The 12,982-nt window shown below is 35.7% G+C and overlaps 1 protein-coding gene across 4 annotated transcripts in view; it reads left to right on the forward strand.

Moving 5' to 3' along the window:
* The window catches only part of Erbb4 (erb-b2 receptor tyrosine kinase 4), a 1,086,504-nt gene that overhangs the window by 743,564 nt on the left and 329,958 nt on the right, over nucleotides 1-12,982 (forward strand). For all 4 annotated transcript variants that reach the window (XM_028870095.2, XM_028870094.2, XM_028870096.2 and 1 more), the window contains exons 6-9: nucleotides 3,755-3,873; nucleotides 6,454-6,595; nucleotides 9,237-9,350; nucleotides 12,146-12,272. In XM_028870095.2, coding sequence (XP_028725928.1) covers nucleotides 3,755-3,873; nucleotides 6,454-6,595; nucleotides 9,237-9,350; nucleotides 12,146-12,272 — 502 coding nt within the window. The remainder of the gene's footprint in view (nucleotides 1-3,754; nucleotides 3,874-6,453; nucleotides 6,596-9,236; nucleotides 9,351-12,145; nucleotides 12,273-12,982) is intronic.

Genomic DNA, 12,982 nt, shown 5'->3' on the forward strand with positions numbered 1-12,982 from the left:
TTTAAACTTTATTCATTATAGATAACGAAATAATTTAAAACATATGTTTAACCATTTCATAGAATAATCACTGTTATGAAGTTTACAAATTTTAGCATGATATTTTCATGTGTAATTACTGTTCTTGGTGAGAGTAAGGTTTTTTTTTTTTTTTTTTTTTTTTTTCTTTTTAGACAGACTTTCTCTGTGTATCTTTGGCACTTGTCTTGGATCTCCCTCTGTAGACCAGGCTGGCCTCAAACACACAGAGATCTGCCTGCCTCTGCCTCCAGAGTGCTGGGATTAAAGATGTGTGCCACCACTGCCTAGCCGAGAGTAAGGATGTTGATGGAACTATTTAATACTATTTTAAAAAATTGTGAGTTAGTAATCTTATTGTTTTAATGTTTTTTACATTAATTCCCTCACTTACCAGGGAAGGCCAAAGTAAATAGAGAAATTGAAACATTTTGTTTATTACCATTAATCAAGACAATTATAAATAAAAATTAACTTTGGATATATGTGTCTGGAATTCAATATGCTGTTGCTTATATGACATGTTTGGTCTGGGCTTTGTGCTTCTGAATTCAAGCTGAGCAATGCTTGCTACCTAGAAACAAAGTAATGGTATGCTCTTTGATGACTTAGTTGAAATGAAGTATTTTGCTTATTTAACATATATCTGGTATTTTACTTAGTTACTTTTAGTCCATTGAAAGAACTTTATTCCATCTGTGAATGGTAAATAAATATTTAGATACATTCTTTATAAAGCTATGTATGAAAAGATTTTGCAGTATGTAGTATGAAGTAGTAACTTGTACATATAAGTGAATATAGGATTTAGTTAATTGTTAGAAGGAATAATATAAGCATAATATATGATAATTAAGAGCTAGAAGTTACAAGTAATTTAGGGATATGTATCTATGACATATATATATACCTATATATTATATAAATTTAAATGTATATGAATATCAATTACAGTTCTAAAAAAAGGAATTAACCACAAACCAAGAAATATACCAAATGATTGGAAAGTATGTTGGATGGTGTTAGATGACAGAAAATATGGAAGGCAGGAGAAAATATTAAACAAAGTAAGAGTAAAATTGAAAAAGACAAAGAGAGGGTCAGGGAAAGGGAGAAAGTATAGGGAAATCTTTAGGAATCAGGTATTTGAGAAAGATTAAATATGGGTATTAATTAGGAGGAGACATCACTGAGAAATGATGATCAAACAGTTCAAAGTATACAGGCATCGTGTTGTTATGCCAGAACGCATCTAACAATCCCTACCACTGCCAAGAAAAAACAAAATCTTCTATACATTTATGAGAAAAAATACTGTGGGAGCTAGGAGTGGTGACACACGCTTTTCATCCCAGCACTGCAGAGGCAGAGACAGGCAGATCTCTGTGAGTTTAAGGTCAGTCTGATCTACAAAGCAATTCTAGAACACCTAGCGCTATTATACAGAGAAAACCTGCCTTGAAAAAACAAAACAAAACAAAACAAAACAAACAACACCAACTGTGACTATATGTTCCAAATTAAAGTCACTACAGATCATGAGGCCTAGCTCTGCTTTAATTTAAATTATATGGAACTTGTATTTATTTTACTATAGAGTAAGTAATGTGATTGTGTTCATTATGAAAGGCTACATATGTAAACATTATATATAATCTACTGAGGATAGTCACCAATTCACATGGAAACAGAAACAAGTAAAACTACAGCATCAGAAAACAATCCGCCACAGAATTTAAGATTTTTAAAAATCTAGGAATAAATGCTAATGGTAATTCTTGTTCTTTAGCAGTTTACTCACTTTTCTCCAAGAGATACTTTGTTAGCCTCCTACATCATTTTATCTTTCCAAGAAGTGGTCTAGCATCTAGAAGATGCTTTCTTTAGACTGGCAATTTCTTACTTCTCACTCAATAAAGTAGCTGTTGTGTACTATTGTGTACCAAGGGCTAAATATTGTCCTTGTGCCTGGAAATGAGTACTTCAGTGATTTAGGGAAAGCCAACAAACTCCCCATTTGATCAGGTGGAATAAGCTAACCCAGTCAACACAAATGTTGTAGAGAAGGCAATAACACTGTGTAATGCACTTACACAGTATTACTCATATTCACCATGCTAAGCACTTTACACTTGTGTCTCTGGTTTGTCTCTAATCCTGTAGGACAAGTAGTCATTCTAGTCCTCTTGTTGGGATGATAACATGAGATATAGTGTAGTAGAGTTCGGAATGAGCCGAGGCTCCAGACACCTGGATTTCTATATGAACTTTATCTTCTATTCAGGAACAAGAGTAATAGAGAAATTCAGCTTAAAGACATGCCTAGTAAGGGTTCAAAATAAGGATTGCTCAGCAGAGAAGATAGGAGCACTTGGAAGGTAAATAAATGCCATAGAGAAACACAATGAGAATCAATCTTCAGGGAGTAGTGTGAATGAGTGCCTGTTCTGCCACATATGAGAAAGATGGGCAGTGGTGAGTGACTCCAGAGGAGGTAGAAATTTCCATAAATTCATGGAGGAGTCTTCATTTTTGCTAAGGATTTAATTCACTGGTACAGGGGTGGCAAATATTTTATACTGTGAATCAACACTGAACCGAGCAATGGCTTCTACATTATTATTATTATTATTATTATTATTATTATTATTTCTTCAGAGCACCATTGAGGATTCATGGAGAGGAACAATAAGAAGTCCTCTTTACAAGGATATGCAAAACTTTATAGATATACATAAACTAGCATAGAGCCAGGAAGGTAATACAAATTTAATGAAACAGAATTGATATTGCTTGGTGATTTTCTTCTGGTATCAGAACGGATAGGGGAAAGAGAAATATGAGACCCATGTTTAGTTTCTAGGTGAGCCATTGGTCAGATAGCAGCGTTTCATTGATTGTGATGAAAATTAATGTAGTCTCTGGTAGAAGTGGTGTCTAAACAGCTCAGTTCAAGGAATGATAACCAAGACACCAGGCAAAACTGTAAATAAAGGAGCCATGGAGTGATATGCTGCATATATTTGGTAGTATTCATACTGAGAAAGTACTTGGGAAGTGTGTCTCTATAGTAATTGAAATAAGCAGAGTGTGTCTCTCTTTACTATAATTTTGATACCCCATCTGTGCATTGCTGTGAATAAATTATGCAATGATTCGATGCTGTGGATTAGATTGACGAGCGAGAAAAAACCAGTGAAACAATTTGTTGTTTCCTCCCTCCCTCCCTCCTTTCCTTCCTTTCTACTTTCCTTCCTTCCATTTCTCCCTCTCTCCCTCCCTCTCTCTTTCCTTCCTTCCCTCCTTTCTTCTATCCCAGCCTTTTTTCATGTAACATATAATGTGATTTCAAGTAAAAATGTATTTCCCCATCTGTTGAGTGCTAAGCATCTTATATGAGTGTTGAGGGCACTTTCTCAGAGAGACTTCCCGTACTCTGGTTTAGCCACTTCGTTGTTCATTCCATTATTCCCAAACCTAATAAATACATGCAATGATTTTTGTAAGGCTTTATACCTATTTGGTGGACACAAAATAATGTTAAATATATATATATATATATTATATATATATATGAAGCTTTTGTACAGTAATTTGCTTTTAATTACAGAAGGTTTCCCGAATTAATCAATATTAGATGGAATAAATTGTTGTTCCAGAACACATGCTTTGTTGTTACCAACATGGATCTGTGGGTGGATGGCTTTAATTGAGTCCCTATCTCTGTCTTCTACAGTGACAAGGACTGTGTGTGCTGAACAATGTGACGGCAGGTGCTATGGACCCTACGTTAGTGACTGCTGCCATCGAGAATGTGCTGGAGGCTGCTCAGGACCAAAGGACACTGACTGCTTTGTATGTTTGGGGATCTCTCCCCGCCCCTCTCTCTCCTTATATCTGAATCAGAGTCACATTGAATATTTAACACTGGGTTATATTAAGATTAAGTTTGGTCATATTATTATTGTAAAAGGCATTCTACCACTGAGTTGACTATTGATTAAACAGAATTAATTATTTGTACCAGTTAGATCGATTCTGCCTTTCTGAGATAATTTATATGTGACATGAGTGTATTGAAGAACACGAATGAGAACATGCTGGGATATCTTTCAGAAACTGAGAAAATCATTTGCACATATTCAGTGCTTATTTACCACTTTGTGTTTTTGCATTATTGAGTCCCATGAGTGAGGACAGCTTGCTTCCTGAATATCAATTTCAAGGTTATGTCAGAGAAATTTATTCATTTAAATATTTTCTAGTTTGCACTGTTAACAAACTAATATTGTTCTATATTTAAAATAAAGAAATGCATATCTAAATCTATTTATGTGATAAACTGTATGGCTAGTATTTTTGAAGAGGATATTTTTATTTCAACAAAACTAACATTTATAGATTTGTTGAAAAATTTTAAATTATATTTGATATTGTATTTTTGATTTAAATTTTTGTTCCTTGGAATATATATATATATATAACTTTTTAATAATTTACTCAAGTTCATAAAACAGAATACTAATTTTAATCTAAAATAAACAGTATGTTGTTTTATTTTCTAAATGAGCACAACAAATTCTTTGTCCACTTCTCAAAAATCTAATAAAAACATATTGGAAATTTATTTTGTTCCACTAAACACTTATTAAAGTGAAATTTTTAAGACCCGGATCTTCATCCAATTAACAAAATAGAAATTAGAGCACTAAGGCTGTAGCTAGTTACTGCTTGACGCTTAAAAATTCTAAGGAGCTTTAGTGAGTCTACTAGGATTCTACCGTGAAACAAAACTAAGTCTGGTGAAACTGAATCCAAACAAAGAATAGAGGGGCTTCTACATGTTACACATCTAGGGGAGCGCCTTGGCAGCCAAACTGAGAGCCTTTTCTTTTCTGTCATTAGCACAGACAGGAGAGGACCAGGCTTGATTTTGAAGACACTGCACATTGCAGGTGTTGCATTAATGATTCCAAAGCCAGCACAGTGGGGAACAGTAGGAAAACCTCTCCCTGTAGGATGTGGCACTGTGCCTTTTCTCTTGTATTATTGTGATAAGCAGTACCAGGTGCTCTCGAGAGCTCTCATTTCATTAGTATATTGGAATGGTCCAGTGATCCTGCTTTGGCATTTAATACAGAATGTTGATGAATGCCAGATTGAGGCTTTGGTATATGTTACATCGTGCTTGCGTGCTAACTGGAAGGTAAATTTGCTCCATTCCTCTGACTTATATCCCCTTGTTCCAAATCAGCCTATGTACATTGCATATCAGTGCAGAAAGTTTGTTAGTAATTCAATTATAAGAACACACGGTGTTTCATGGTCATAAATTAAAACTTACTGAGTTTTCTAGATTGCTTTTTAATAGAGTCTTCCGATAAAGTGTCATCTCAGTGAATAATGTATCATCAGTGAGTCTCTTTCTGATTATGTACCTTGTAGACCATCATCAGAGAATTGTCATGTTGTGATAAAGTGTTTGCTAAAACAACAATTGATGATGCAAATGTTGCAAGGAAACAGAATAAATTAATTCTTATTAATAACCATATGACAATTCATAATGAAATGTAAAACAGAGCTTTGGTTCATGTGAACTCTTTTATTAGGCCTCAGTTATTCACAGGAAAGCTTCATTTCTTAATTAAAAGAGTTAGGTTGTCCATATGTTTGCTCATCAAATGTTTATTTGTGTTTTTTTGTGATATCAAAAGCACAACTCTCAGGTAGGAAAATATTTTTCAATTCTTCTCAAGAGAATTTGAAAATATTAATGAAAACACATCTGAAAACAAATTTATGTTAGCAAAAGTTAAATGCCTTTTGAACATGGTGGCTACAGTGAATGACATATCCATTATGAAAAATTATATCATTTTATTTAAGCACAGACTAATAATAGCTCACCAGCTCTTCTTAATTTCTTAATCTCCTGCCCCAGCTTTTCCTTAAGTCCTGGTAAATAAATGACCATCATTATGTTCCTCCTGTAGATACTTGAACTAAACATGACACACACAAGGCATGAGCTTGCCAGTCACCCTCTCCAAATAAATTCTTATCTATAGAACTGGAGACATAAACCTACTGTAAAGATTAAACATAAGTATGTGTAATCAGTGTGAACTCAAATAATCTGTCATATTCATCTATATTCAACATTATTAACCAATCCTCAGTTTAAAACTGTGTTGATATGTTCTACTGTATGTGAAGACCAGTAATCAGAGATGGTAATTTATTTACTGACACAGAGAGGGTGAGAAGTTGATGAAAACTTAAAGACACAATGACTTCAAAATTATGAATTTGGGCAGAATTCATAACATTGAAATATATGAAATATAGCACCTTTCACTAAACCATGATAGCAGTGCTTTATTGAGCAAGTTTATAGGAAGGTTATTTATAAATGAATCTGCTGTGTTGCAGGCTTGCATGAACTTCAATGACAGTGGAGCCTGTGTTACTCAATGTCCCCAAACGTTTGTCTACAATCCAACCACCTTCCAGCTGGAACACAACTTCAATGCAAAGTACACATATGGAGCATTCTGTGTTAAAAAATGCCCACGTAAGTAACACACTAAGATACGTCAAATAACCAAAGCTCAACTTGAAAAAAAAAGTGAGAGGTTTCATATATGATCATTTTCATTTGAAACTTGAATAATAAAAGTAGTAAATTATGTTACATTGGCTGTGGGTCCTTCCATTTATATTTCACAAAAAGAGGAAAGTAAGGATCAACATATTTAAGTGATTAATTTGGAGTCATATGAGGTCATACCAGGCTTGAGGTTAGAGTGGTGGCTTACTGATTCCTAAGCACTTGGTATTTTCTCTGTACCTTTGTTTTCAATGTGTGATGCTGTTTCTCAGAAGAGATCATTGTTGACAGCAATGTGTATGATAAACAAGGTCAGATAGTGACATAGTTGGATTTATGCCTATGTTTATTAGTGATTGTTTATGCTAGAATATATGCCAGGATAATTAAATAGGTATGAAGATCCTTAAGTGGTATTTAGCAAACTGATAACAAATTCTAACAATTCAAGAAAACCATTACTTTGATCACATATTAAATATTATATGTGATCATATATATACACATATATATCATATATATACATATGGTATTCATTGCTTTTAGTGACCAATGGGATTTTCACCTATTGAAAAGTCTAAGTAATTTATTTAAAAATTTTAAAAGTTAATAACTTCATTAACTTATGTACTCATTTGAGTGGAGGCTTTACAATCTATAGAATATAAATATGACAGCAGGAATATTCTTATTTTGATCAGTTGAAGGTACTTCATTGCTTTTAATTTATAACGCTAAGACCATCTCTGGACTGCTCACTGTACTCAGTTTGGCAAACTACAACTATCTTTGGGAACAAGGTCATTTAGCTTCTAAACACAGGTCTGCACTCCCCAGTTCAGCATCCTGAAATCTAAAACTCAACCTGTTGAAGAAAAGAAAAAAGGGTCAGGATTCAGTGAATCCTACACAGAGTCCTTTGTGGTGGGTGTCCTGTGACAGATATAAACTTGCAATCCAAAACATTTTCCACATGTGTCTACCCTGATGAATTGTGCATGCTACAAAACATTTTCTACGTGTGTCTACCCCAGTGAATTGTGCATGCCTCTTGTGTTAGTCACTTTCGTGTCTCTGTGATTAAAACACCTAAAAGAAACAACATAAGAGGGAAGAGGTTAATTTTTGTCACATGCCACCAGAGATTTCAGTCTTTCATAAAGCAGGGGAGGGATCTAATGCATGGTAGTGGAACTTGTGGCAAAGACTTCCCTTTCATTGAGAGTGGCCCTGAGTCAGGTAAGAACCAGAGCTTTTGTGATCTTCCAGAGTCTTCTAACAATAATCTCCTTCAAACCCACAGTGCCTACCTCTGAAAGGGGCCACGGGGACAAGCAGAAGCTGGAGGACTAGTGTTTAAGATATGATATTATAGGGACCATTGCAGATGACTAACCATACCATTCTTCTACCTTCGATCCTGTGCCTTCCAGAAATTCCAATCTTTCTTCTCACAGAGCAGTCTAGTGCTCTTGAGTCACTCTTTTCTCCATACAAAGGACTGGGTTGTTAGTAACTACCTAGAAAATGTCCCATTAGAAGACTTTGCTGTGTATCTGCCTTGATTTCTTCCACTACATTGTCTGAGTGCCCTCCTTCAAGCATTACTGATTATGGCAATGCTGAGCATAAATCAACCCTGACCCATGATTAGGTTCTCTGTCTCCTTCAGGTCCAGACAGCATTACAGGAGCTGTTTGCTAATTGGTAAACAATCCTGTGCCTTAGACAGTATGCATTGGCTCTCTTAGAGGTCTCTGTTAGGTTTTTCTAGGTAGAACTTCATAACTCTCCATGGCATTTGCTCCTACCATAGATGAAATATGTCTCTTCTGCTTTGGACAGGCTTCCTGTTTGGAATCTTTGATAGGATTATACATAGGTCCAGACAAGTATTCAGGGGAGGTTGCTGCATTCCAAACCAGACTGTTCTTGCAAACATCATGTTGTCCCTCTATTTCTGATAGCTTTAGGTGCAGTAATTTATTCTGTTTTTTAAGGAGAAAGTTCTGGCATCTCATAGATTGCTGGTTTCCTAAGAATGTCACCAAGTCTAAATAATAAGCTATCCCTTCTCTAAATGTATACCTTTGCTAAAGTGATATCTTTCAAATTTTCGCTATGTATAAGAAAGGTTTGGTGGAATGCCAATAAAACACTGGATGCATTTTTAACATTTCCTCTTGGATTTGAAGTGCACTCTCTTGATCCAAGGAAGTTTAATGTAAGCTTCATTTGTGCTTCATGAACTTGAAGTATTTTAGACTTCCAACTTGCATAATGTCATGAAATGAAGTGGAACTATTGAGAAACACAAACTAAATGTAATGTAGTTTCCTAAATCTATAAAAGAGATCGCTCTATCTTGGGGGCAATTTGGAATGTGGAGCAGTAGTCAAGCAAGAGACTCATTCTCATGTTCTTGGAATGGAATGTGAGCATTGGCGATGCTGTTTTGGGTTGGGGTATTAGAGGGGATGTGTTTTAGAGAGAGAGACATATACATTATCAATAATGCTAGCTATTTTCAAATTGTAAACTATCTTCTTTCATACTTGATTGTTTAACATTAACATTATTGCTTATTTGACTTTTTTTTAATCAGATAACTTTGTGGTAGATTCCAGTTCTTGTGTGCGTGCTTGTCCCAGTTCCAAGATGGAAGTAGAAGAAAATGGGATTAAAATGTGTAAGCCTTGCACTGATATTTGCCCAAAAGGTGAGTGATGTTCAGAGTATTGGGTTATAACAGGGCCTTACCAAAGGCCTTCCTGTACTTTTGGGTTTTTTTGGTTTGGTTTTGTGGGTTGGGTTTGGTTTTGTTCTGTTTGTCTGTCTGTTTTTAGAGACAAAGTTTCCCTGTGTAGCACTGGCTGTTCTGAAACTCGCTCTGTATACCAAGCTGGCTTTGAACTCAGAGATCTGTCTGCCTTGGTCTTCTGGGTGCTGGGATTAAAAGTTCAAGACACACCTCCTGGCTTCACATAACTTTTAGTAGGCCAGTGGGACTAGTTATCCTCCCACAAAAAAATGATTGACAACACACACAAACACACACACACACACACACACATATGTACTTTAAATACACTAGTGCTATTCAAATTGTAGCTTGTAAATGATTAGTAGATCAAGGAATTATTTTACAAAACTACCAGCATTTTCAAAATATTAAAATTTGTGTTTTGAAATGATCTTCAAAATGAGAACTTTTATCTGATAATGCAAAGCATTCATGGGTTAAAAAAAAAAAAAAAGTTTTGTTTCAGTTAGGCCTAAGTGGTAACTATGTGCTGGCTCTTAAATTTAAACAAAATTCTTACAGTAAGTCTTGGTTGTTAGATTATGATACAGAGAAAATATTTCCATTAAGTCTCAGTAGTAAATGTCGAATGAAAATTTAAACAAAAGTAATGAGCTAATGAAAGGAGCAGACAGTTTTCCAAGGGAAGAATACATACACACAGCCAACAAGTCGCTGTCAAATGTTCAGAGCCCTAAACTATCAGAGAGATGCATATTAAAGCTGCTCAAATTCCTGTCTTATTCAAAATGTTGCCAAAACTAAATGGCAGATGCTAGCAGGAGAAGGGAACCTGCACCCTGCTGCTGAGAATGTAAGCTGGTGCAGTCACTTTGGAAAACAGCTTTAAGTTTACTCCAAAGACTAAGAAGCAGAGCTGTCATATAATTCAGCTCTTGTTTCTAACCAAAGGGCTCTAAGTCAATACACCATAGACACTTACACGCCTTATATATCGGTGTACTATTCACAATAACCAGACAATAGAACAAGTCTAGTTGTCTTTCAGCAAATGAATAGATAATAAAAATAGTGCATTATGAAATTTTAGAAAGAAAATTAAATCATGACAGGTTTGGAAAACAGATGCAACTGAGAATCATTATGTTAAGCAGAATAAGCTAGGTTCAGAAAGGACAAATGCTACATGTTTTCTCTGACATATGGAACCCATATTTAAAAGTGTGTGTTCGTGTATATGTGACTGAGAAGAGAGTCATGAGAATAGAAGGAAGGGACCTTAAAGGTGGAGAAAGGGAATGTATGTAACAATGAATTAGTAGCAGAATATCTAGAAGAATGAATGGAACTAGCCTCTCAAGTGCTGGGATTGAAGGTATGCTGTGGTGAAGTTTTGTGTCCCCCAATATACTGTGTCTCCCAATAAATAAAATTTACCTGAGGATCAGAGGAAAAAGCCAGCCGCTATTTAAGAGTCAGGCAATGGTAGCACACGCCTTTAGTCCTATCACTTGGGAGGCAGGGATCTGTTTGAATCTATGTGAGTTCAAGGCCACACTGGGAACAGAGCCAGGTGTGGTGACACATGCCTTAAATTCCAACACTAGTTAACCATGGAGGTCTGGAGGTCTGTACAGACAGACAGGAAGTGACAGAGCTGGGCAAGAAGAGGAAGTGGTATAGCTGGACAGAGAAAGCAAATCACATGGCAGAACAGCAAGGCATATTATCGGCTTGGGTAGACAGGAAGTAGCTCACTCTTTGGAAGGTGCAGAGTTGGTAAGGTGAGTTTAGCTGTGGCTTTCCCTGTTTCCCTGATCTCTCCGGTAAATTTTATTGGGAGACACAGTATTTTGGGGAACACAATATATCTTTTTACCTCCTTACACACCCAACTTCATGGCCTGAGCAACATATGAACACACATAGGCTGTGTGAACATTTACTAGACCTGCACAAATTCAAGCTAGATAAAATACAGTACAGAAAAGGTAAAGTGGGCACAAAATCCAATTGCTCCTCTAACCAAGAAGCTATTTGTAATTAATACATGTTGGGAAAGGTAAAATCAGTTTCCTCCAATGGAGTGATACTGGGTAGATCAATCATACTCCAGGAACAGCCTCATGCTCAGCAGTAGGTAGCCAATACAAAAGAGACTCCATGTTTTGTTGTTTGTTTGGTGTGTGTGTGTGTGTGTGTGTGTGTGTGTGTGTGTGTGTGTTTTAGGTTTGAATGGGTTTTGTCTTTTTACTTTTATTTTTTTGAGTTTGAGGCTTGTTGAGGAATGGTTAAGTGAGAGAGAAAATAGAATTATTTTAAATTGATAAGGGAATAGGGGCAGTACCAGTGAATTATATATATATATATATATATATATATATATATATATATATATATAGTCATGTAGTGCCAAAGGAATATATAGATAAATAAATAAATAAATCAGTTGCGCCTGGTAGTTCATGCCTTTAAAACCCTAGCGCTCCTTTAATCTTAGCACTCTGGAGGCAGAGACTGGAAGATCCCTCAATTCAAGGCCAGCCTGGTCTACAATGTGAGTTCCAGGACAGCCATGGCAACATAGAGAAGCCCTGTCTTGAAAAACCAAAATTTAATAACTATCATTTAGGAGGGAAAGGTATTTTTAAATTTTGAAATAAATGCTATTATTTTATAATGAAAAGCGCAATGATGTATTAGTCGAGAATATGTTTTTGAGCTGTTTACTCTGAATCTTGCTTCTATAGCGTGTGACGGCATCGGTACAGGATCATTGATGTCAGCCCAGACTGTGGATTCCAGTAACATTGACAAATTCATAAACTGTACAAAGATCAATGGGAATCTCATCTTCCTTGTCACTGGGATTCATGGGTAAGTATTCAATCTTGTACAATATTGTTCTGGGAAGTGAAGGTGTTTCTTTGCTCCGCATGCTCGCATCGTTGATTCATCTGGACTTAGAAGAGTTTTACCTTAACAGTCTTTCCAGCCAAAGTAGTAGACAGCCCTCCAGGAGTGCTAGGGGGGACTCATCTGCCTTCAGAGTTTCGTCAGTATTTAGGTATGACAATTCAAATTTGTAATTCAGCTTAAATGTGCTTTGAGAGCAATCTCCTAAAACCCACTGTTCAGCAAGCCCAGGTTTTAAGGAAACACCACTGACACATAAAGTGACGAGTTCCCTTTGAATTTGCAACACATTAGTTCAAAACAACATACATCCCTTTAAAAAACAATCTCACATGAACCAACTCAAAGAATCTGACATAAAATTAAGCTGCAATTCTCCTAAGCTGCTTTTAAAAATTCCTGTCTCGAAAAAAAAAATTCACTATGATCTTATGTATTCTTCTCTCTCTCTTTCTCTTATATGGGGAAATTAGCACAACTATAAAGTGGGTTTTATTTTGGTAATAAAAATTCTTGCATTATCTGGGGTCCTTCATTACAGAACTGCCTGCTGGCTTTAACTGGGGAAATAACCAAATTTGTATTCTTTGTGTAATAAAAACGTCAATAGTTGTACTTTGTATTTTATCTATTTGTCTATATTACTACTTAATCTCTAAATATTAGTGCTA

The sequence above is a fragment of the Peromyscus leucopus genome, chromosome 13 (genome assembly GCF_004664715.2).
Source record: "Peromyscus leucopus breed LL Stock chromosome 13, UCI_PerLeu_2.1, whole genome shotgun sequence".
Classification (NCBI taxonomy): domain Eukaryota; kingdom Metazoa; phylum Chordata; class Mammalia; order Rodentia; family Cricetidae; genus Peromyscus; species Peromyscus leucopus.